The 25,834-nt window shown below is 33.1% G+C and overlaps 2 protein-coding genes across 10 annotated transcripts; one reads left to right on the forward strand and one right to left on the reverse strand.

Annotated features, from left to right (window-relative positions):
- Window positions 1-976: 976 nt before the first annotated feature.
- LOC133692641 (uncharacterized) lies at window positions 977-5,988 on the reverse strand. Of its 5 annotated transcripts, none has more exons than XR_009841966.1 (8): window positions 4,155-5,732; window positions 3,983-4,073; window positions 3,681-3,838; window positions 3,551-3,602; window positions 2,687-2,766; window positions 2,490-2,583; window positions 1,581-2,387; window positions 977-1,477 (listed from the first exon to the last, which is right to left on the reverse strand). XR_009841966.1 is itself a non-coding variant. In XM_062113730.1 (8 exons), exons 2-8 carry the CDS (start codon window positions 5,289-5,291, stop codon window positions 1,789-1,791), a joined length of 2,211 nt encoding a protein of 736 aa, XP_061969714.1. In that variant the 5' UTR covers window positions 5,292-5,356; window positions 5,760-5,988; the 3' UTR covers window positions 977-1,788. The 5 variants fall into 5 exon arrangements, 3 of the variants coding, with proteins under 3 accessions (XP_061969714.1, XP_061969713.1, XP_061969712.1); XR_009841967.1 differs by having other exon boundaries at window positions 977-1,480; XM_062113730.1 differs by adding an exon at window positions 5,760-5,988 and having other exon boundaries at window positions 977-2,387; window positions 4,155-5,356.
- A 13,372-nt stretch (window positions 5,989-19,360) lies between these two features.
- Window positions 19,361-21,671, forward strand: LOC133693017 (dof zinc finger protein DOF3.7-like). 5 transcript variants are annotated; one of them, XM_062114208.1, is made up of 3 exons: window positions 19,361-19,784; window positions 20,415-20,832; window positions 20,929-21,671. In XM_062114208.1, the coding sequence occupies exons 1-3, from the start codon at window positions 19,761-19,763 to the stop codon at window positions 21,234-21,236; spliced, it is 750 nt and encodes a 249-aa protein (XP_061970192.1). In that variant the 5' UTR covers window positions 19,361-19,760; the 3' UTR covers window positions 21,237-21,671. The 5 variants fall into 5 exon arrangements, with proteins under 5 accessions (XP_061970192.1, XP_061970194.1, XP_061970193.1 ...); XM_062114210.1 differs by having other exon boundaries at window positions 19,363-19,784; window positions 20,327-20,832; XM_062114209.1 differs by having other exon boundaries at window positions 19,363-19,784; window positions 20,424-20,832.
- Window positions 21,672-25,834: the final 4,163 nt, after the last annotated feature.

A 25,834-nucleotide genomic window follows, 5' to 3' on the forward strand; every position in this document is an offset into this window, starting at 1 on the left:
GTTGAAATCAGTCTCCTTTATATCTATCATTGGATGCCGATCACTTTCTCTTTCATCTCTTAAATCAAGGATAAAAAAATAAATAAAATAAAGTTTGTGGTAAAAATTGAATTTCATAAATTGTTAGGGACTATAAAAAGCTATAATTTGAAAAGTTAGAAGAATAAAGTATATATTTAATCTCAAATTTAGAAAAACATCTCTTTTTACCGCTTGTTTCATCTTAATCTCATATTTTTAATCTTGTCATTTCTTAATAAATATGCTTCTGAGCAATACACACGGTAATTTATTTTCCGGTGAACCGGGGCAGAATGTGGAGGCTCATAGAAAATATAAAAGTTGATAGCGAGATTTATGGGAAGGACCGAATGCTCAGTTGGATTGGACGCAACTGTTGGTGGCTTGGATCAAGCTCGTAGTAGTTTCCTGGCCTGTGATGAGATATTAATCGAAAAGGTCCATAGAGTTGTGCCTAGGGTCGGTCCAATCCAGCCACTATCAGAAGCAATTTGTGCTCTAGGCAACAGTCTGTAGTTGAGCAAGCAATAATATCCCCATTTTCATACAAGGGAGCATAAAAGATTTCAGCATGGCTACCAGAGGAACTACGTCACGTCAAGGAGACGGTCCATAAAAATACTGTACTCACTTCTTTGGTTTTAAAGCCTGATCATTGCCAAGATTATTGGTAACGATCAGGGGCGGAGCTAGGGGAGGCAGGCAAGCAAGGATCTGGCCCCTGCAAAATATTTTAGACTATTTTATTATTTAGTGTTTATATATAAAATAAAATAATATTATTTTATTTTAAATAAATAAATAAATTTTTTAATAATAAATTATATGTTGAGTTTTTGCCCTTGCTTACGATGGAGCATCATGCAGTTGTTGGGAGGGGAAAAGCAGTACCCCTGCGTACAATTGGTGTTTGTCACTGTCAATTTTCATGAGGCACTTCTGCAACATCTTACAATTTGATAAATTCCCTCATGTCATAATCTCAAGCATTTCGATTTCTTTCAAGTCATTAGGAAGAATCTCCCATTAACATGAAGACATATATGCAATTAGGGCCTACCATCATCACTGCTAGGGCTTAAAGGCTATTTTCCAGCAGCTCCCGATCAAGGAATCCTCCCAAAGCAAAGGCGGCTTCTTGCTTTGGTCTATCAGATATCCAAACATGGCGCTACCATGGAAAGAGACCAATGAACGCACTCGAGGTGACATCAATCCCCTACAGAATGTCTGGGGCCCACCAGAAAGGTCCAAAAACGGTTAATGCACCGGCAAAGAAGCCAGGTGTACTCAAACACCTAACAAATCATCATAAAAAGGCAAGAATCAGAGGCATCTATCTCCCAGCCAATAATGCCACCTTTCTTCGGAAAAAGGGAACTCCCAACAGAGCCTTTCTTAATTCTTAACCCATCTTATAAGCTCTACTGTTCTGATCGCGTAAGCGGCACCTGGGCTGCTAAATAAATAAATAAATAAATTAATGAATGATATATTATACCCTGGAAAGCAAATCCTGTACAGCACAAAAATGTTGAGATTAGATTCAATTGTCATACACCGAGGAATCTTGGCTATCCGACCAGACAACCGAGGTTGCTATCACTTCTTAACCATCACTGGTGCCTGTAAAGTAGACATCTCCGGGCGGCTATCGATGCATGTCAAGTTCTGCTCCCTCAATACCTCAGGTGTCAAGGCTGCGTGCAATCACATGCAAATTCAACCACTGTTTTTTGGACGATAATGTGCTGAACCTCTCTCTATTTAAAGGTGAACTGGTAATCCATAATTCTGGAATGATCTGATTCGTCCATCCCATCCAGCTGTTACAATCACTAAACCCCATGCATGAGGGGAGCCATGCATGCCCTGGCATGACATCTTCAAGAACTTGTTCTGCGATTTGTACTTTGCAGATGATACAAACAGTGAGCTTGCAGGAAGATTTTCCTCTGGCCATGTTGCAGAACCCTTGGGCAAAGAGTGAGAGAAAAATCCGTGGCTGAGTGATAAATTTTCAGGGGAAGAGAATGGCAATTTCCATTGTGAACTCTCAACCAACTCAGATTGCAGCAACACACTTTTTTCACTACACGGCCCTGAGTTAATGGAGGATGGGGATTTTCCAGTGACAGTTGAGGAGCTACAATTCATAGAAGTCATCCCACACCAGGGTATAGCCACAGACACATTGTTTGAGAAGAAACGCTCGCAAGACCATTTGCTCTTCTTCTCCTGAGCCACATGCCCATCCTGGCTAATATAATTCCAGATATAGACATAAGAATCCTCACTTGCTGAAACAATATGCATCCCATCTGACGTGAATGATGCAGATATTTGGCTTCCTGCATTACGGAGGCCTGCACACAAGACACTAGATTTGAGGGAAGAAATAGCTATTTCTGAAAACTGAATGTATTGTTGCCATAATTACCAGCACCATAAAACTAAGATGTGCACACCTCGATATTTGCATATCACATCAACTCCATGGAGTATTCGAACTTGGGAATCAGCAGAAGTGGCCATTAACCTGGTCGGGTCACTTGGAGAAAACTGCGGATAAGAAAAGCTAACATTATACATTTAGCTTAAGAATGAAGCCAAACGACATACAATAAGATGGAAAAGGAAAATTAGCAGATATAAAAATCATCACCTGAAAGCCAGTTATCCTCTTGAATGGTGACTTCTTCTTGCCCTGCAAGCATATTTGTGCATACTGCTGCAGACGATTATCTGATCCATGCAAAACACACTAGTTAGCACCAAAGCAACCATCCTGCATCATAGTATGGCATAAAAATCAATTTTGAAACGTGAATCTATGATGGGTTTCATAGACATTAACTGGGGTATGGAAGTCTACAATGGAACTAATTTTCACCCCTAGGTTAAGTGCCACAAACTCCAGCATTTGTTGTGAGGGAAGAAAACACAAAGCTATCTGATTACTGATCAGGTACATGTATATATATAGAGAGAGGTAAACAAAACGATCCTACCAAAATAATTGCTCCAATATTCCTTTGCTAATCCAATGAGTATCAATTGATTAACAAGCATTGTCTCTTGCAAAGGACATCCATATCAGACCAAAAGCAAGTGGAGGAAAGCAGTAGTGGTGAAGCATGATGGCGTCCTAATATGCAAGACAGAATGAAAATACAAGGAAATACCTACAATCTATTCAAAGTAAAAGTCTTTGTTCTGAACTCAGGAGGTGCATCAAGCATGACAGTGTGAAAAGTTCATAATGCAAAGCCACGGATGTTAAATTCATGCATTCAATTAAATTCTTCTCTCTTTCCCGAAAGTGAAAGGCAAACCAATTGCCCAACCAAAAAAATGAGCAGGATATTTTTAACAAGATTCTTTATCAGTGTAGAAACAGAAAACTTATTTCATGACTCACACATGCAGGAGAAGCAAACCACAGCACAGTACTCCTGCACTACGACAATGACTGCAATATATTCCAATTCTTTTCTGTATAACATATTTTGGAATAAGAAAAAATAACCTGCTGCATCATAAAACCGGCAATTGCCATTCATGGAGCCAACGATTCCACCCTGCACAAAACAGAGAGTGCTCTAAGAATTTCACATGTTAATCACATTTGGGAGCAGAAAAGGAGGTCATCCACAAACCTTTCCATCAGGACAATAACACACAGCCGTGACAATTTCAGTTATATCAGTCCAGTCAACAACTTGACAACCAGGAATTGCCCAGATGCGTACTTTCCCATCTATGGAACCACTGATGAAGTAATTCTCATCCACAGGATTAAACTGGACGCAGGTAACTGTATTACATGTAGCACAGAGACAAGCAATTAGAATATAAACAAATCAAAAGTGCCTGAACTGATCCACCAACATTAACTACTCATAACAATTATCAAGACAAAAAATTTATTGGAGAATGACCAGCATGCAGAAGAGCACACCATAATCATTATGGAAGAAAACTTGTAGGCATTTGTTGCTTCCCACTTTCCACAAGCGAACAGTTTTATCAACTGAGGATGAAAGGAGATACTGCAAAGGTAATGGGACAATTAGAAACATAATTTATTTGTCAAACAAGAAAAATTAAACTGCTGTCGAGTAACTACTTACCTTGTCCTTTGACCATGAGAGGTCCAAAACCTCTCCACAGTGCCCAAAAAACTCATGGATTGGTTTGTCCGATATTTGAAATACTTTCTGAGGAAAAATGACACAAGCCGAGTCTGATGTTAGCATACTCTTGAATTTACCCTTTTTCTCTCTATCCACCTTAAGGGGAGCTACAGAAAGATCATTAACCGTATCAAGGATGCCAAACTCATCTGATCTCTCCTTTTCCATCACCTGCCATACACGCACAACTCCATCTTCACCTGCACTCGCAAGGTACTGACCATCAGGACTGAACTTCATAGTCAATATTGAACCCTCGTGAGCTGGAATATCTTGTCTCATGTAAAGGGCAGAGAATTCCTTGGACCGCTTCTTATAAGATTTAACCCTAACTATCTGATTCCTAGCCCCTGCAACAGGATAAGGACCATTACCACCAGCTTCCACTTGCCTGTCAACGATGCAAGAGACAGCACCTAATCTCCTCAACCATCCCATCTTTACCTGCTTTCTTGGCAGCCCCAAATTGGGCAAATCTTCAACTTCTCTTCGCATCACTTGCTGAACCAAATGGGAAAACCCAAGACTCCTCTCAAACTCAGCAACAGTAAGTAACCGATTTGAACCAACTTCACGAATTCTCCCTGACATGCCATCCTGCCGAAGTTCATCCAGAAAAAACTGTGTCCCGTTATCCAAATTCCTAATCCTACACACAAAATTCTCCTCCATTGCCCCATCTAACAACTCTTGGGCATCATTGGACCAACTCGACATGGAAGACTGACTCGATGAGAGTCCATCATCTAAACTGTATGATCTTAGAACTGCATCGCTGTGCTCCATAATCCTATCCGTCTCAACTTCCACTTCATTGGAAGACGTATTGCCGGGATCACCCTTCCCCGCTTGATCCACATCCAAACCCATCCATTTTAAAAATTTATTGCGCCTTTCACGAACACAGCCTGGATTCTTGATCCAAACCTCATAACCAATACTACCAGGCAAGGAACCAATAACCCCAAAATCAGAATCCAAATTGTCAGGGGAATCAGAGCCTGGATCAGTTACAGAGGGACAATCCTCACGAGTGTCGAAGAATTGATCCTCTTCTTCACTCAAAATCTCCATTTTAACACCACAGCTTAACTCAAAACCAAACAGTTACCATCTCTCAAAAACCTTCTGGCAACATCCTAAATCCCATCCAAGGAACATGTCAAGATATTGAAAACCCAAAAAAAAAAAAACCATTATTAGTTCATCATCCAAAAGCACAGATCCCAATTATAGCACCCAACAAGTGAAAACATTAAGACATAAAATAAAATTAGTAAGCAAACCCCAAATCTCAGAACAAAACCCAACGACACACACAAAGATATAGCAAGCAATGGAGCAGGTACTGTTGCGCTGAAAACAGCATAAAGAAAAATTAACAAAGGAAGAGGAAACAAAGACGGGGGTGGAAATGAAGAGATAAATAAGAGAGGTGTAGAATATTATAAAAACACAAGGAAGAGGATAAACGAAAAGGAAACAAACAAAAGAGTGATTTAGTGGTGTGGGGTTTAGACTTTTTTTGGAGGGGGCGCGCACCTCATTTCACTTGCTTCTTCTCCCATATCTTTTTCGAGCCTGTCAAACCCAACAAGAAAACACCAAACAAATCAAATGAAAGAAAAATAATTCGAGATCTCTCCTAGAGGTGGCTGCTTCTTCTTCTTTCTTTCTTTTTTTTTTTTTTTTTGTAGAAAAAATCTGTATGATAACTATGCACTACCGTTGCCTTCACTTTCTTTGATTCATCATCAGTTGTTGTTTTTGTTTTGTATACTGTTTCGATTGCTACAAGTTCTGTGAAAGGTAGGGTATTATTACCTGCGCGTGGCAGCGTCGGTATTCACTATTCAGTAGCAGTAACTATTTGTTTTGTTTTGTTTTGTTTTTCCATGCAACCATTTCGTTGCTTTATGTGGTTAATGGGTGATGACAAGTTCAAGTTCAGCTAGATTCTCTAGCTTATAGGATCTTAGATTCTTTCGCTTGGCTCATAGATTGCGAATCAAGTTTTACTTCCTTTCCCTTCTTTTGATTTGTTGTAAGTACTTTAAAAGGGGTAAAATAGATTGTCTTTTTTTCCCCCCCAATCATGTTAGAAACTTCTGTTGTTTTTTACAATTTCATGAGGTGTTTATACTAATAGTTGTTGTTTTTTATTTACAAAATATATTAAAATAATATTATTATTTTTTTAAAAAAAATATTTTCAGCATCAGTATATCAAAACGATTTAAAAATATAAAAAAATTAATTTAAAATAAAAAAATTCAAAGTTTTTATTCTTAAAAATTAAATATAGTACTCACAGGAATTTGATAGAAAAATTCTTTTCTTATTTTATTCTTGAACTTTAATTGCAAGCTAGACATGTTGGGAGTGTAGTTGTGGTTGTTTTTTAAAGTGTTTTTTGTGCTGAAATGCATTAAAATGATATTTTTTTATTTTTTAAAAATTATTTTTAAGATCAGCGCATTAAAATGATTCAAAACATATATAAAAAATAATTTTTAATAATTTTTTTTTTAATTTTATTGGAACATGGTTTACACTATATTCCCAACCTAGTATGACATTTACATTGTAATACCTAGGGTTAAGGGTGGAGGTAGGATGGCTGGTAAAAATATATTATGATTTTGTTTTTATCTTATACAAATGTAAATTCCAGCTCTAAAATTAATAAATTTAAACTTTTTTCCCTCTTAGATTTTTGGTTTCTAATTTGACTATTTCTAACCTAATATCCTGTGCCCTGCCCTGCTTTGGTTAGATAGCAATATTTGCTCTCAGTTAAATGAAATTCTGGTTAGATTTTGTATAATTCAATTTGGGTTAGATTTTCTCGGGTAACAGATTCCTTCTGAGTCGTGTTTGGTTGGCTCATAAATTGAGAATCAAATGGAAATTCCTGTTCCTTCTTCTTTCCTTTTCCTTTGTTTTCCTGTTTTGATTTGTCTATAAGATATTATAATTTATTGAGAAAATTCTTACTTGATTTTTTTACAGAGAAATTCTAGGGGATTTAATTTTCTTTTACTTTTGCTGGAGTGACTGTTTGATAATTTATTTTTGTATTGTTTGACTTAAAAATTATCGTTAAAGATATATTTTTTGAAATAATTATTTTCTTCGAGAAACTAAATAAATTACTTACGCTGATGGATTTGAATAATTTATTTAAATTAAAAATTAAATTATTTTTTGTGTTGTGAATTAATGACTGTTATGTTATGATATAAGTAAAATCACTTAAATGTTTGGTAATCTATGATTGTGATGTTTGAACTGTTCATAACATAAAATAAATATTTTTTTCAAAAACTAAGTTAAATGAATTGTTTTTAATTTTTAAAACACAAAAATATTAACAATATTTTAAAAGATGTAGGAAAATACTGCAGGTTTTCCAAGCCACATGTTTTTTTTTGTTCATTTTTTGTTGTCTTTCTCTTTTTTTTCCCACATTGTTTTTGTTTTTTTTCTTTTTTTTGAGCTTTAATTTTTTTTTCCAAGATTGTCTTTTTTTTTATGTTTTTTTTTAAATTATCTTTGTTGATTTTTTTAATATTGAATTGGTTAAAAATTTAGTTATGTAGTTTTTTTCTTTAAAACATTATGGATTACTACAATATTTTTCTATATGGTTTTTTTTTTATGAATTTTGTTTTTTTTTTTCAAAATGATCTTTGTCGATTTTGCTTCGTAGTTTTTTTCTTTAAAATACTGTGAATTATTACAATGTTTTCCCACATTATTTTTGCTTTGTTATAGTGTTTCCCATATGTTTTTTAAAAATTATCTTTATTGATTTTTTTTTAATATTAAACTGGTTGAGAATTCAACTTTAACTTTCACCACGTGTTTTTTTTCCATTTGTTTTCATTTTTGTTTTGTTTTTTTTTTTTTCCAAAACTATCTTTTTTTGTGTTTTTTTCATAATTATTTTTGTTGATTTTATTTTTTTAATATGAAACTAGTTGAAAATTTAGCTTTGTAGTTTTTTTTTTAAACACTATGGATTGCTACAGTATTTCCCCACATGATTTTTTTATGATTTTTTTTCTCAGAATTATCTTTGTTGATTTTATTTTTTTTATATTGAGCTGGTTGAGAATTTAGTTTCATAGTTTTTTCTTTAAAACATTGTGGATTTCTATAGTGTTCCCTTGTTATGATTTTTTTAAAAAATTATCTTTATCGATTTATTATTTTTAATATTGAGCTGGTTGAGAATTACAACAGTAGATTTCCTCATGAATCACTATAGATTGCTACAATGTTTCCCTACATGTTTTTTTTTACCTTTTGGTTTTTTTTGTTATGATTTTTTTTTTAAAAAAATTTTGTTCATTTAATTTTTTAAATATTAATCTGGTTAAAAATTTAATTTTGTGGTTTTTTTTAAAAAAATACTGTGGATTGTAATTTATTTTTTGTATATAACTTTTTTTATTTTTTTTATAAACTTATAATAATGTATAAGCATGCTATCAGCTCGCAACATCACGCGGTCATGGCATCTAATTGTAAGCTATACGTGACTGATTTGCAATTAATATTGATGTGGTTGGCAATCAAAGGTAACAGAATTGTACTTAGGTATTCTTTTTGGTTGTTGTACTTCTATGGTACTAGCCCCTGTTCGGTAAGGGGGGTTGGGTAAATTTTATTTTATTTTATTTTTGTATTATTTTGATATGGTAATATTAAAATTAATTTTTTTAAAATAAAAAATATATTATTTTAATATTTTAAAAAAATATATTTTAAAAAATAATTATTACTATACTGTTATACCCCTCATAAAAATCAAACACTTGGCTTATTAACAAATAGTTGCATGAATTGGTCTGGGTAGTGGTTTGCAACAGCAGAGAACTGGCTTTAATAGCCACCAATTGTCCTATATGGAGAATGAATTTAACTGGAAAAGTCATATAAAATCTTGAATTAAACGAACCAGTAGCTGCTGCAATCTAAGAAAATAATATTCATCAACTTTTAGGTATATATAAACTCCTCAGATATTAAATTTATTTTTAAAAAATTACTAGTTGAGTCTTATAAATTTCAAATCTACTAAAAAGTTATAAGATCGTTAACTTTAGAGCCTGTAAAATTAATTAATATGTGTACAAGTTAACTTGAACATTCACATTAATTAAAATAATAATAATAATAATTTTCATAGTCTTCTAGAGGTTTGGAAAGTTATCAATGTAGCTAATTCAAATTGATCATTACTTTCCATGCTTTTTTTCTTAACTAAAAATTAACTAATATATTTTTAATATTCTTCTATAAAAATTATTTTTCACTTTTAGAAATTAAGTTGATAATTTTAAAATCTTCATCCAACTTTTTTTTTACATTCTTAATTGTCTTGCTTTAAAGCAAAGTAGTAAAAAATTAAAAAATAAAGGATTAATTATAGCCTCTAAATGATTTTACTCACAATATAACATAAAAGAAATACCTCATTTTGATGAGATTGATAGCTTTGTTAACTGATTGATATTGTATTCTTACATGATCTAGTGACAAGTTTACTGAGGTTTATTCTCAAGCATTTATGAGCTGTTAATTTAGAGGTCTCAGTATGTCTCAAAAAATTCAAGTTGTTTAAAAATAAATTTAGGTGTTGAATTTTTGGTTGATATCTTGGTTTTCAATGTTCGAATTATCCAACTTATAAGAGAAAAAAATATGTTTGACTTTATCAGAGAAAAATATCTTTATACACATGTGGGCTCTGTGCTTTTTCTGAGTTTATTAGAAAAAAAAAAATTTCTCGAGCTTCAATTTATTTTTTTGAAAAGATAAAAGTTCAAAAATACATCAATGATATTTTTTTTATTAAAAAAAAACCCCAGACACCATGATTTATTTTTTTTAATAGCTAGAATTGCCAATGGATTGATCACTTTTTCTTTTTTTTCTTGTCTGGAACAACTTTTTCTTATCTCTTTCAAAGCTTATGGAGTGAAACATAAAAATAAATAAATTTTATGATGTAAATATAAAATTATAAGGATAGAAAAATTAGTGCATGGAGAAATTTTGGACAAAAATGAACTCTCTTGCATGAATTTGGAACAAGCTCGGTGATTTTTATTTATTTTGGTTCTTTTTTTAAAAAATTATTTTTACACATCAAATTTAAATTTTATTATATTAAATTGGCCTCAAATTCAATCATGAAATTTCATCAAACACTTTGAGCAAGAATAGTAGAAAATTATTTTCTTGTAACGTAAAAATATGCAAAGAGAAGAAGATATTAATACATAACATCACATGAAAAAAACAAATTTTAATGGAAAAAAAACACAATTCAGTAAACAGTGTTATCCACAATAATATTAGAGAGAGCATAATAATAAATAGAAAAATCATATTCTTTCTCAGAAAAAAAACAAAAACATTTTTTTAGGTTTATTGTATAATGTCACACTCTAAAAAAGGTAATTTCAGTTTAAAATCTCAATTCAATGAAAGCAAATGTTTGGAAATATACAAAAGAAAAAACAAAACAGGAATCAAGTTTCCATTGTCACGTGAAAGGAAAAAGAAAAAAGAAAAAAAAGAGAGTTCCTATGGTCAACGTAAATCCACGAGGTTGGAAACTTTCATTGAGAGAGAGGCGGTCAATAAAAAAATAAAAGTCTTCGCTTCGAGAATTAAGATTATGCGTGCTAAAAGGTGCAAGATGCCTTCGATTCGGATTGTTAGATTCCGCCGCCATACAGTTGTTCTACTCTCTAGATGGCAAATGCACAGACAAGCAGTTGCATGCTATGTTCTCAACCCTTTTTGGTCACATGCTCCGCTCACTTACCTTGAATATTATTCACATTCGCTAGATTATACATAATCCTTTGCCTTAACTAATTAACTTGGATTAGATTGTCTTAACTATTTGTAATGAGATATCAGTTTAGTGATAAACCAGTTCATACGGTTGCGCTGCACAATTATTTGAATTTAAACAAAGATTCAACTAAATCCACGATGATCTGGTGATGAACTCTATTGGGTTTAGAAATTTTGTTTTTAAAAATTATTTTTTATTTAATTATACAATAACAAAAATACACGTTTGTAAAATCAAGCACAAGATAAATGTCAAGATGTTTGTTGGATATTGTGATAACTTCATAGAAAGATAAACCAAAACAATTTATGAAGACAAACTTAAAATCAAGTAAATATTGGAGGATAAAATTGAAAGAAGAAGAACAAAAAAAAAAAAAAAGAAAATGAAAAAAAAGAAAAAGGCCATCTTCTTCACTATCCATATAAACAATGAAGGAGGTGGTTGTCCTCCTAGTTTTTTAGAGTAGTAAGGTAATAGTTTTAGGGTATTTGGGAGTATGGTTGTAGTCGCTTTTCAAAGTGTTTTTCATACCAAAATGCATAAAAATAATATTTTTCATTTTTAAAAATTATTTTTGAGATCAGCGCATCAAAACGATTCAAAACATACAAAAAAATAATTTTTAACAAAAACAAAATTTGATTTTTTTATGCTCCTTTAATCTCTTATGCATGATTTAGTTTCTTTTATAATTTTAGAGTAGGAAGGTAATAGTAGTAAGACACACCAAGATGCATGTTTTTTTTACAATTGTTTTTAGCCATTTGAACTTAGGCCCAAACAGTTAGATTTGACTCAAACTCTCTCTCATCTTCTCATATTTTTTTCTCTCTCTTATTTGTTACATGGCCTATACAAACCATACCTTGGCACACATCTTAATATATTTTCAAGTTTTGAGAAGTTAGAATATAACATCATGCATCGTCCATGCACACGAAGTTTTTTATGCTCTGCCAACAAATTCTATACAAGTACACATTTTTATGTAAGGTTGGCACCTATTTTCAACAATTATCATAGCACAAACATGCACCATATTTTATGCAAAACAATCGTCTTCTTTCATGCTAATGATTATTTTCAGTCAACATGTCACTGATAATTACCAGCCTATCCACCAAAGGACAGACACTACCATTAATGATAGGCATAACATTTTCACCAATTAATTATCGTGTAACTCACCACATCCTGGAGTGAGTTAACATGATGAAAATCTATGAATACCTTAGGTTATTAGGTAAATGAGAGAGGTTCTTAGACTCAACACTTTTATATTCTACAATAATTCACTCTTACATATGTATATATATATATATTTTTTTCACTCATATATTTATTGACTTAAACATTAAATGGTCCCTTGTTTCAAGAGGGCTTGTTTTTTTAAGAGATCTTCTAGCTGCCATCCAAGTCCAATTTTTAGGTACAAAACCTATATTTCAAGCCTAGGCTCTAGATCATAGCCCATGAGAAACCTAATTTATGTGTAAAGTTTTTTCACGACTTCATTAGTAGCCTTATTTACGTAGCATTGAACGAAAAGCTAATTAATTCCTAATTCACACCTTCCACAAAATATTCTTTTCATGGCTAAAGAAACTCCAAGACAAGAGAGAGAAACTAATCTCACTATCATAAGAATTTGTGACTTTTTTTTACCCTATTTTTTTATTATATTACTTTCAGTTTTTAGCTTTGATTTTGCTCTCTCCTTTCCTCCTAATCTAGAATATTAGTTCAGTCCTTGTAGAGAGATTACTGAGTAATAATTCTTTTAAGCTCATTGAACTTTGTTTAGCAGTGCACCTAAATAAAGCTTCTAGATAAGAATGCGTAATTAGAATTTTGAGAGACTTATTGAAATAAATTATTATGCCTTAAAAATAAAATGTTTATCCTTGACAACAACAAAACTTTCAGTTTGATAATTTTTCTAAAAGCTTTAACAAGTAGTTTATATGCTTTAAGTTTAAATATATTTCAATATATGCTTTAGTATGTATGCCGAGTTAATTTTAATCTCTTATGCATGATTTAGTATTCTCCTAGTATGCATATTATTGTTCTATTATAATTGCCAGTTTATAATGATCTTTTATATTGTAGACAACATTAATACACACACTTGTACCTCTCTCTCTCTCTCTCTCTCTCTATTTTTTTTTCCAACCCCTTCCTCCCTGTTTTTTTTCCTCCTCTTCCGGTGAGCCTTCCTCCTCTTCCTTAATCGCCCTTCCTCCCAGTTCTAACTTATTTGTAAGAATAACGTAGTTCATGGAAACACGCAAAGAAGTGCAGTTTGTTGAAAAAAGTTTTTTCTTGTCTTGTAGTTTGAAAGACTTACTTGTGACAAAAAGAACGTACTTCTCAAGTGTGGTTTTCGAATTTGGTTACGCATATGAGACATGTACAATCTTAATCAATTGTGATATTTTTCTAAAAATTAAATATTTTAACCAAGATGCTAATTTTTTTCCAAAAAAATCGAGTACGGCAACCTTTAAGTTTGATTTCAAGTTCTATTGGAACAATAATAAGCAAATAACTTGGTATTTTAATAAGTGGACCGCTCCAATTATTATATATCTGAGCTAGGAAATAGAGACTGCAATATGATATCCATGACTTGTGATTGGTCACTTATGTTTTAGGGATGAAAATGAGGATGTTTCCTTCAGTTTTATATATTTTTATAAAGACCCTCTAACCTCTAAATATATCCTTCTCCATTCAAATTAGAGATAATCAAGCTAATCCTAGTAACGTAAATCATGAAAAAATAGAATATTTCTCAAATAAACCTAATCAAGCTAATCCTATTATCTCTTAAGATATATAGTAAAAAGTGTAGATATAAAAAGATTAATTATTTATATATAAATTTAGACATGGAGATTCATTAGATTAGATTAGATTAGATTAGATTGGAGGATACAAGCTTTGGGATCGTATTTAAGTAAATCAGATATTTAAATAAATAAAGGCGAGCCTAAGCAGAAACTCGTGCCCTCCGAGATGGGCTGTGATGATTGGGATGTTGACAATGGATTAAAAAAAATCTAAAGTATTTGGTCCATGATAATTAAAAGACCATCATGTGATGATATCGAAGTCACTCGCTTTGATAAGCATTATTATGTTGCAGAAAGTGGGTTAAGATTTAAAGCTATCTTCTATTAGTAGGGCCTAAATAACCTCCAAAGAATCCTAATCTACCGTCTGATGTCGGCTATGGAACTTACACCTTCAGTTTACTAAATTAAAAGCGTCTCGATTTTCTCATTTCTTTTTTTAAAAAAATCAACAGAATGTTGCTGGGGATGATTATGGTTACACGTGTATCAGTTTTCTTAAGCTTTTTTTTTTATTATTATTATTACTATACAAGCACATTTTGACGAGAGATTTGAGTATAAAACATATGATAGAAAAATATTGGAAAAATAGTATATTTTCCCTTAACTGATAAAATCGCAGATGGAGGAACAGAAGACATGAAATGCCCAGATTCAGAGTTCTTCATGTATGTCTTTTGCTTCAGATGATTCCGACCGCCTTGGAGACCAAAGAGATAATTCTGATGGCTGTCAACATCCTGTTCAGCCTGTGATGGAAAATGGCTTTCTTCTTCTGCTCCGCCATTTGCTGCCAAGTTCATGCCAGAAAACGCAGCTACGTACCAACTCTGAGGGCTCCCTGATAGTATCAGATGAGACACCAATGAATGAGTTTGAACTAGCAGTGCCTCTCTTTTCAGATGTGCTAACTCTCCCTTGTCCAATGGGTACTGTAGGACATGGACTAAGGGCCCTGGCAACGTGTTGAGGATCAGGAGTACTAGTGCTCCTAGACAAGGAGGCACCTAGAGCAGCAGCATATATAACTATAATAAGGTTGGCCTATATTTTGGACAGAAGAGGAGCCATGGCCATTTGCACCAGATCGTAAAGTATCTGCAGCTGATAATTCTCGGCGCAAATGAGGAGTTATATTAAAACCTTCATTCAGAATAGCAGTTTTTAAAAACACGATTTCGAATGGTGGTCAGGTTAAACTATGCTATTTTTCTAAAAAAAAATATTTAAATTACGTCTTTCATCTAAAACCTTTTTATAAGTGTGTCAATAAAAAAAAAATTCATTTAGTAATATTCAAACCCTATCCATTACTTACTTATTAGATAAAAAATTTAAATATTTATAAATATTCATGTGGGTATTCATTATCTAATTATTATCTATTATTCAATAAAAAACAAAACAGTATATATATATATATATATATATATATATATATATATATATATATATATATATATTTTTGTGTGTTTTAGGTTAAAATTAAAATATGTATATATCATATTAATTACATTAAAAAAATCTAAATGTTCTATAAATATATTTATAAAATATAAATATATATTTTAAAGTTAAATTCAAGCGAGTTTTAAGTCGGGTTTAACAATATCTATACCCTATTCATTACTCATTAGATAATGTAATTACTATAAAAATATCTATTTATTTGAGTGAGATAAAGTTAATATTCATATTTAAATGTAATTAGAACTATTAATTCTCTTTTAACTCTCATATTTATAGTAATTAAGGTTGGTATTTATCTGGATACGAAGTGAACAGTTTTAACAGAAAATATTTTTTAAAAGAAGACGAAGATATTTCCTTCTGAATTAGAAAATAAAGGTTAAATGTTAATAGATGAAGTGTTAAGTGATTAAGGATAAGGATATAAAAGAATGGTTGAAGTATAAAGTATAAACATGTTTTATAGATGTATAGAAAAATATTTATAATGATGAGACTCATAATGCTTTAACTAATATTAAATTTAAATATAATAAATAAATAATATGCAAGAAAGTTAAATGTCAATCCCATAAACCCTTATCTACTCTATCCACCTAGCATAGGTTTCAATTCGATCCAGCTCTTAGAAAAGGAGGTTTTTTTATTGGGCTATTTTCGGGCCTTGCAAGAGGAAGCAACCTTTCGTTCGTTGGGCCACTGGCATGAACTGGGGATATACATCAAATGCTGGCCCATAAACATGTGAAGTTAGCATTTGATTTAGTGGGCTGGAATCTCTCACCCAGGCCTGCCTAATGAGAACCGGGCCGGATTCCGAGACCGATGAACCCTGCCGCACTTTCTACCCGATCACCTCATCATTTTTGTCCTTTATTGGTAAGTCTGCGGGTGTGATTGCAACAGAAGAAGAACAAGATGCAGGCTTGCTTGCACCAAGCGGGAGGAAATTGACGAGTAATCCACCAGCCCCAAGTTTTTCCCGTTATCAGAAGAGGTCTTGGTCTTTTGTCGTCGAACAAGAAGTCCTTCGTGTGCCTTGCGGCAAGTCAATTTGTGATGGGCTAAAATCGGATTTTCATGATTTGGTTCCTGTTAAAGCAAAGCAAGAATGGGATCTAGCACATGATTTGCTTCGGTCATTCTTGTCCATAACAAGTTCCGCTGTAGCAATCATTTCATTTTTGAAAAAAAGAAGAGAAAGAGATGTTGACCATCATATATGATTCATGCTTCATTGATGCAGTGCCGTCGTTTTGAGATTTATATATATAGGCATTAATTACCCCTCTCGATTCTCCCTTTTATTCATGTAAAATGATGATGTTAAATTGTGCTTTAATAAACTGTCAAAGAAAATATATACTTCTTTTCAAAAGAATCGGGATTAGGAAGGAACATGTGAAGAACTTTCGCTCATCACTACGTCCCAAAATCTATTGAAAACAAAGGACACTACTGAAAGTGAAAAGTAAAGCAATTTCAACGCACATAAACGTTAAATTTGACTTAAATTGGATCCAAGGTGGCATGAGCTGAATGGTGTTTGCACGAGAGTATTATAGACCTTGTAACACCTAAGTAGGATTAATACGCGATGAGACGTTTTTGTCCAAAACAAAGGAGTCTTTTTCCTGTTTAACAGGGACATTGAGACCAACCTTGAAGTTCAATATATATATATATATATATATATATATATATATATATATATATTTATTATACATGTGTTGCCGGAAGTTTTAGGGGTCACGGCAAACGTGCCTGGCTGTCCGTTCGGAAACCTCTTTTAGTTCCCTGAATAAATCTAGTGCTGTTGTTTCAAACCTTGGCTAATATGATCAGATGAAACACTAAAGAATAATAATAATAATAAAATTTAGGAATTAAAATAAAAAAACAATAAAATATTAGATTAATCTTAATTAACCCAGTTAACTTGTTAAATGATAATTATTTGCGGTAATGGTATAACCAAAATGAACTAACATGGTATGATAAGGTAGGATAATCTCACTTACTTATTTTTCCGTTCTTTTCTATCTAATTAGGCTTTTGTTGGACTCATAGAGATAAGATTTTCAGCAATAATTTGAAGAATTATCAAAAGAATCTGGACTATAATAAAGAAATTATCAAAGAATTTATCATTGCATACGCCAGCATATGAGATAGCCTAACCGCATGGGGCTTCACTGAGTTCTATTCAAGGTTTTCTTGGATGATTTTAGAATTATTATAACAAGTTTTCTCTCCTAGTACAGCGCGTGTTATCAGTGAGTCAATGACTTGGCTCCGGCTGCCATTTTTTCGTTATCTCCCTTTTCTTTCTCTCCATTAATTTGTGAGCAACACCGATGAAAAATAACTATTGTTCCTGTTCATAGTAGGATGTACAGTAATTCTTCTTTGGCAATTAGTTTTTTCTACATTTCTCTCTCCCGTGCAACACCTGGGGGGGGGGGGGGAACCCTACCGTTCCCGCAATCAATTTTTTTTCTATAGTAAGAGCTTCTAAACTCAACCTCCAGACACGATCAGGGATTCCAAAATTAGCTTGAAATTAGGCTCCGCCGTGCCATCTACAGTGGGCCACAAGTGCGTTTTGGGTCCATAGCCCACGAACTCCAGCCCAACAGATGATCGAACAAGCATAAGATCGATGTTCGCAAAATTTGGAGAGGTCTCACACTGCATGTAATTTTGCCAAATCTTAGATATGATGATGATGACGTTCATTGATCAACGCATTTTATGGTAACATTAAGCATCTTTCGCCACCATTTTGTGTTTGGTGGAAAATATATTAATATCATGGTATGGTGATATCAATCAGGCTATGCACGCAGCTTCTTAAATCAGAGAAGGCAGCAGCGTAGGAGAACAAAGCAATCAATAATCCAACTGAAACTGCGAGTAAGATTCGGTTCCTTGGCTACTTCGAAGAATTCGAAGCCATAGCTGTCAGCATCCCTATAAAGACATCCAACAAAGGAATTTCCCTTCCATTCTACCGCGCATTATTTGGGCCCCCACCATCTTGCTTTTGTCGGCTCCCCTCTCTCTCCATGAACCTTCCATTTTCATTTCTGAATGTAGAGCTTTCCTTACAATCCGGCCCCTTAATATAAACTAATTTATTACACTAACAAAGAAATACAGGCGAAGCTGGTAAGTAAACAATAGATCCTTAATTCAGTACAAGGTTTGAAGATTTTGACTCCGCGACGCGTAATACCTGAGCCGTCTTAAAATATCTTCTCTCAGAAATTGTACTGTCAATTTTCAAATTGAGACCACATGACGAACCTCCACATTCTGTTCAAAACAGGCTTGAATCCAATCTGATTTTAATGGGTTCTGTTTCTGAAAGGATTGAGCTTAAGCGCTCGCAACAAGATTAATCAACATTAATACTGGGACTGCTGTGCCGTTATTATACCTATTTAAAAGGAGCTTAATGTAAATGAAGATTGAGTTCTGATCAATAATGGATGTGAAGATGGGACGAATTGTGCCACAACTAAGGCCGGTTCATTATATTGCTTTATGGAGGTTGAAAATAAATAAATAAAAATGAAAATTTAGAAAATAAGTTTGCAACATATACCAGATGGACTGGTGTGAGCTTAGCTTAATTAATCTGCAAGCAAAGAATATATATATCTATATAGGGTGAATAGGAAGTTGCCTCCGAAAGCATGAAAAAGTTGCCAATCTGTGAGAAAGGATCTTTTGACAAAATGCAGGAGAGGATGTTAAAGTAATCGACAATCCTATCTTTTTGATAAACCAAACAGAACCCAACCTTTGTTCATGAGTGGTCCAAAAGAAAACATGCACTAAAAGGAAAACAACAGGGGAGGGTAACAAGAGATTGAATAAGAATCAAAGGACTTGTACATTATAAGGTCAAAAAGTTGAACCCACCCACAGTACATACACTCATAATTCCACCCACGATGAATAAACAAATGGACAATCCACTGTTGAACGAAGATCTGACAAAGAATTCTCACATAAGATTGAACCAGCGCTGCCAACCTAAAAAATGCGATTAATACTACTCCCTTCCCCTTCCTGTTATGCGTGTGGTGTAGTCAAAACAAATTAACGCCCCTCTCTCTTGCTTTGTGTTTTTTTTCACCCTCTTTCCATCTTCATAAAGTGAACTCGCACATAAAGCCAGCATACAAACAATCTAAAACATTCTTTCTTGCACTAAGAACAGCTGCAGACAAAGGAGGTGAACACGATCCTTCTTTCCCTTTCCCCCCCTCTCTCTCTGAAGTCATCAGTTGCTTTTCTTTCCCCTTTTCTTCTGAATTTATGGATGCTGCTTCATGGCCACGGGTGGGTATATAGATATATATTTGTTTTGCCAAGTATTATATAAAATCTTCTTTGTACAATTATGAGTTTCTCTGGTTTAGGGATTTTAAGGTTATATATGATCGACCATGTTCCAGTAGTTTGTTTTGAAAGATCGAATATTATTTGTTGTTTGTCTGTTTTCTCTTTTTGTTTGTCCTTGAGATCATCTTCATGCACAGTGCAGGTCCCTTCTATTTGAATTTTCTTTATGGAAAGGTAAAGTTTAATTTCTTCTTTGAACCATGCATGAAAGCATTCAACTTTTTCTTTCTTCACTTTTTTGCTCATGTGATAACTTATAAAGGAAAGGGAAAAGGCATGATTTGCTATTATCATTTGTTCTTTTAGGGTTTTTTTTCCCCTCTTTAATTTCATTTCTGCTTTTCCTTCATGGAGTTAATTAATTTCATTTCTGCTTTTCCTTCATGGAGTTAATTAATTTCCTCTTTCATGTAATTCTTCAGACAAAGAAACCTTATGCGTTTTTATTTTGTTTGATCTACTAATTGTTATCCCTTCAGCCATCTCTTAATAAGGTTTCAAGATTGCATGGTTTGATTACTTCGTTCAATATCGCTATGGATCTCCTTCATCATCTCAGTACTCTAGGGTTTGCAGGATATTAAACTGGCAAGACCCATGGAAGAGATGACATCAAATACATGCGGAAGGCCTGTGTTAGAGAGAAAAGCAAGGCCTCAAGAGCAGTTGAACTGTCCAAGATGTAACTCAACCAATACCAAGTTTTGTTACTATAACAACTACAGTCTCACACAACCAAGATATTTTTGCAAGACTTGCAGAAGGTACTGGACTGAAGGAGGATCTCTTAGAAACGTTCCTGTTGGAGGAGGTTCAAGAAAGAACAAGAGATCTACATCATCATCATCAGCAGCATCTGCAGCTCCGTCAAAGCTCCCCGATCTCAACCCACCAAACCTCTCACACTTCTCTTCTCAGAATCCTAAGAGTGCCCATGAAGGTCAAGACCTTAATCTGGCATTCCCAGCTATGCAGGATAGTCAAGGTATATCTCATTATACTGAAGTGGCCAAAACTGAAAACAACAACCACAATCAACATAACTCTTATTATTCTCCCTATTCTTCATCTCCTATTTCAGCTCTGGAGCTACTAAGGAGTGGAATTGCTTCTAGGGGTTTGAATTCTTTTATCCCAACACCGATGCCGGATTCAAATACACTTTATTCTTCGGGTGGATTCCCTTTGCAAGAATTGAAACCAACTCTGAGTTTTTCTCTTGATGGGCTTGGAAGTAGATATGGAGTTCAAGAACATAATGGAAGGCTTTTATTTCCTTTTGGTGAACTGAAACAGCTTTCAAGCACAAATGAAGTTGATCAAAACAAGGGACAAGGGACTTCAAGTACTGGATACTGGAACGGAATGTTTGGTGGAGGATCATGGTAAAAGAGAGAAGAAAGAGACAAGGAGCCCAAGAAACAACTATATCATTCTTTCTTTTCACTCCTTTTCACATGGTATTGGGTCACATGTTGAAAGCTGTTCATGACTAACATATATAGGACACATATGGTTTCTTTTTTTGCTTTGCTTTGTATTCTGCTCTTCACTCTTTTGAGCAGTGTAAAAATTTTGAAGCTCATTTGGTTTTTGGCTTCAAAAAGGGTTCTTACTCGTATAATGTTTTCAAGATAGAAGAAGATTTGAATATGAGTCTGGGTTTTCTCATGGCAGTAAGACTTGTATTCATAAAGTCTTCTATCAGGATTTGCACCTGCAGTATTATTGTATTGAGTGTCCAGAGTTGGTTCAGTTAAGCTTTCAATGTATGCAATGAGACTGAGATTTGGAAGAAGTTTCAAGGAAAAAAATATTCTATCAGATACATATCAACTTGGTTGCGAGCTAGGCTGGTTAGTGCTTCTGTGTGACCCCAACTGTCTCCAACTTTTTCCCATCTCTTTCTATGTCAAAACCAGTCTTGTATGTCAGGTCTGACTTGTTATCCATTGGAGTCGACGGGATTCTTCCAACCATGAAATGCACTTCATGGAACAAGCTAGCTAACACAGAAGCCAAAGAACTACTTGACATGTCCCCACCTTTAGGATTAGCTTCTTACTGTCTAAATCTCTTTTGAAAGTGCAATCGTAATAAATTAAACATGGCATCTAAACAAATTGTACTTTGAAACAAATTAATTTACCTGCCCCAACTAAAAGCTTACCTAATATAATTTTCAGTCACCCACTCGATATAGCGGCTGGCCCCAAATCCATTAAACGATCATTACTGCATGTTATTTGTTGTTTTAATATTCACAGACTTGGAAAATATAACAAGCTCACCTCTCAATTTGGTCTTGAGAGGGACCCTCAAAACATTCCTCTGGGCAAGCGTGCTAAGAAATAATCCCCTCCACCTAGCTAGTGAATCCATCCATCCAAGTTTCTTCTCCATTTTGCTCTTTTTTTATGCTGTTGTGCATATCACTTGAATGTCATTTTGGAGGAAATAAAGTCTTACCGGTCTGTTTCTTCCCGATCACAGACCCCATGCTAGGTGCTAGCTAGACGCCTCTCTTTTATCGAAGTGCCTAATCATACTCCTCCATTGATTAGAGTACTGACTGCTTAGTACTAGGACCATAAATAGGATTATCCTAAGTAATCACTACCACAAAATTTAAAAATATGACAGAGTATTTCATCCTTGTATAGTGAAAATTTTGTCAGCATTGAGAAATGTTGAAGGAATCGATAACGGAACACCATTGTCGAAAAGTATCTCATCGGGCTTTCAATTCTATCGGCCATTCAATCCTCTTTTTTCAATTTCAACAAAATTACTGATAGAATATGTTGGCAATTTCATCACCGTTTATATTCCTAATAAATTTTTTTATCTGTTATTCTGCCAGTAAATTGCTATCCATTATGTAAAGGTTTGTAAAAAATTTCAGAATGTGTATGAAATTTTATATGAAAATACCAACAAAAACTCCAATACAATTCCATCAGCATTTTTGATAATGTTTTTTTTCCTTATGATCCCTAACTACAACAATTAGATAGTTTATAATAATTAAACCATAATCATAACAAAAACACGTCTCTGAAAAATTATATATATAAATTTCATAATTCATTTAAATAGAGCACAACAATGAGATAAACAAAATTTCATCCATACACAAATATTTTTAAACAGATATAAACAACATTCAAATTCTTAAAAAGTTAGAGATGAAAGTGAAGAAAAAGATCATGAACCATAAGATCTAGGACAAAGAGGGAAAATGTATACCCATAACTACATTTATTCAAGCCTAAAAATTCTATTTTCTTGTTGGAGTTTAGCTCTCATTTTTGCTCTCATATTCAACATCTTAATAGAGAGTTGTTCCTCAGTCCTTTTATGAACAGTCTCATCAAAGTCCTCCAATGTATAACTTGGGTTGGAATATGGTGTGATTATAGTTAAAATAGTGTCGTCCGTCCTAAGTTCTCGGGCTAATACCATAGACAAACCATAAATTTAATTTTTATAGGGTTCATCACTTGCAGCAGCCTCTAACCACACTCGAGGATTATAAGGAGAATGGGTGAAAGTATCTTCGCTAAATTTCACAACCATGTTAGTGTTATATGTCTTATACAAAACTTAAAAAAAAAAAGCCAAATTCCTATATTAGGTAAGGATATTTTAGATTAATGATGCAAATAAATAATATTAAACCAATAGTAATTATATAAGAAAAACTTACAATGAACACTACTTCCGCTCTTATATCGACATCCCCCTTCTTTATATAAGTTTCCTCATATAACTTCATTATAGTCTATTCTCACCCAAGTTGTTTTTCTTGCAAATTAAATAGTTTTTAAAAGTATCATAAATAAACACATAATTAGAACTTCAAAGAAAAAAAAGAAGAGCATATAACAACAAGCTCTTACTAGGAGCTTTACATGGTTGACAAACGGAATCACTTATTCGGTGTGCTTAGTCATCGAACCATGTGTTTTTTTATTTTTATTTTATGTACAGGATCGTGAGTGTTTGTAAAACTTTATGAAGCCATAAATTTTTGATACATTTCCCAATTACTCTTTATGACAACACCTTGGTTTATAGCTTTTGCATTTCTCTATGTCATTTGAGTCAACCCTTCTAAATGCTTGTTTGTGGGCATTTTTATCAAAAATCACATTAATTGATTTAAATTTACTTAGTTGCATGGTGAATTTCTTACCCTCTCCTGAGAAGAGCCTCGTTGCTCTCGTCCTATCAAAATATTTTCTTAATTGATTTCATACATTAATTAGTTTTTAAAATTTTAAAAGACTAGTAACTCGAATTAGAGATTATTTATCCAACCTTAAACTTTCTTCACCAAGTATCTATCATATATATTCATTTAGGATGGTGATGAAGTTAACTCCATTGAAACAATGGTTCTTTAAATGACCACTTCATTATAGATGTTATGGAATGAGTAACTTTAATATTGGTACATATGAAAATCAATTTAAACAAGTCATTTTCGTGTTATTATAAAACTTAAAATAACTCAAAACAAATAAATAATATAATGACACAAAACATTAATTATATAAACAAGTCGCCATTTCATGCTACTATATTTTCGCTTGAAATGGGTTCTATCAAAAAAAGGATGCATGCTCTATTGTTCTTAATGGTTGAGCATTGGTTTGTAACTTTTACATTAGATCTCTTCATTATCATCACCAAGATTTACGACACAATTACTGACACTACTACTTGATGAAGCGGTAATGTTTTTGTTAGACTTGGACTTGTTTCTTCTTGTATACATGGTACCTAAAAGAAAACAATAAACACAATTCAAAGATAAACCAAATTATAAAGCATAGAGAAATCATGCAAATTCTTGCTTTAACACAAATTATAATTTATACAAGATGACCCAACATTAGCTTATTACTATAAAGTTTTGTCGGCAAGACTAATTAACAAAACCAAGCATTTCTTCTGGAACCATAAACCATGTTGATATTCTTCTTGAAAAAACAATAGCCCTAAATTCCTAAAATATTTGTCAATGAGAAGAACTATCACCTTTAAAAAACCGATAATGGTTATTTATCTCTTTTATATGCTTTGCTCCCCCATTATAGAAGACAAAAATAGCGCACAAATTAGAAAAAGACATGGGAGGTAGTTGGGTCTCGTTCATGGAGTCCTATAGAGGGGGTCAAGTAACCTTTGACCACCACTGAATTCACTTCAATATAAAGACATGATGCATGAATTAAACAGTAGGACCAAACCCAAATTCATAATTGTTAAGAAATAAAGAATAAGGTACAATTTTTTTCAGAAACTGAAATCCCGTAAAATTAACATTTACATAAACTGATACTACTAAAATCAAACCTAAGGTTATTGAACAAGAAATCAAATCAGAGATGGGAAGATGAAAGGTTTTGTCAGCACCAACTTTACAAGGAGGGGATATCAAAAAATAAAGATCCCTAAGATAAAATAAAGAATAAATAGGAAGAGGAGAGAAACTGTCGAATTTTAAAATCATCAATGAAATTTTCATTGGTAATTATATAATATACTTAGATATGTAAGCAATGTTGATGATTTTCATTGGTAAACAAATATTTTCTATTTATATTTTAGTTTTTTTTAAAATTTTTTATGTCATTTTCATCGGTAAAAAACATTAAATATTTTCTAATTTTCTAATTGTGAAATTTGTTCCACCATATTTTTTTCTATCGGTCAATATCGCTCTTTGGTACTCTTGCTTCATTGATGACATAAACACATTCAAATTAAAAACAGAAACATGCACCCTAATTCTATTACACATCAATTAATCTACTTTGATGCAAATTTGGTATACTATCTTTGATTAATGTTCTATTTTAAGTACCTAATCTCCAATCAACCTATTCAAGTTGCTCACTTTAATTTTCCTAATGTTATACCCATGGTTAGTTAGTTCCACGATCGAATACATTGGTGACATGGCCATTATCTCTTTC

The sequence above is a fragment of the Populus nigra genome, chromosome 4 (assembly GCF_951802175.1).
Source record: "Populus nigra chromosome 4, ddPopNigr1.1, whole genome shotgun sequence".
Classification (NCBI taxonomy): domain Eukaryota; kingdom Viridiplantae; phylum Streptophyta; class Magnoliopsida; order Malpighiales; family Salicaceae; genus Populus; species Populus nigra.

Bases quoted from the DNA above. Each gene is read 5' to 3' on its own strand.
- LOC133693017 (XM_062114206.1), top strand. From the start codon at position 19,977: ATGCACAGTGCAGGTCCCTTCTATTTGAATTTTCTTTATGGAAAG. The intron at 20,022-20,414 runs GTAAAGTTTAAT...TCAGTACTCTAG, and splicing joins TGAATTTTCTTTATGGAAAG to GGTTTGCAGGATATTAAACT. The intron at 20,833-20,928 runs GTATATCTCATT...CTCCTATTTCAG, and splicing joins AGCTATGCAGGATAGTCAAG to CTCTGGAGCTACTAAGGAGT.
- LOC133692641 (XM_062113730.1), bottom strand. From the start codon at position 5,291: ATGGAGATTTTGAGTGAAGAAGAGGATCAATTCTTCGACACTCGTGAG. The intron at 2,584-2,686 runs GTGATGATTTTT...TCTTATCCGCAG, and splicing joins AGAGGATAACTGGCTTTCAG to TTTTCTCCAAGTGACCCGAC. The intron at 2,388-2,489 runs GTGTGCACATCT...TCTTGTGTGCAG, and splicing joins TGTGATATGCAAATATCGAG to GCCTCCGTAATGCAGGAAGC.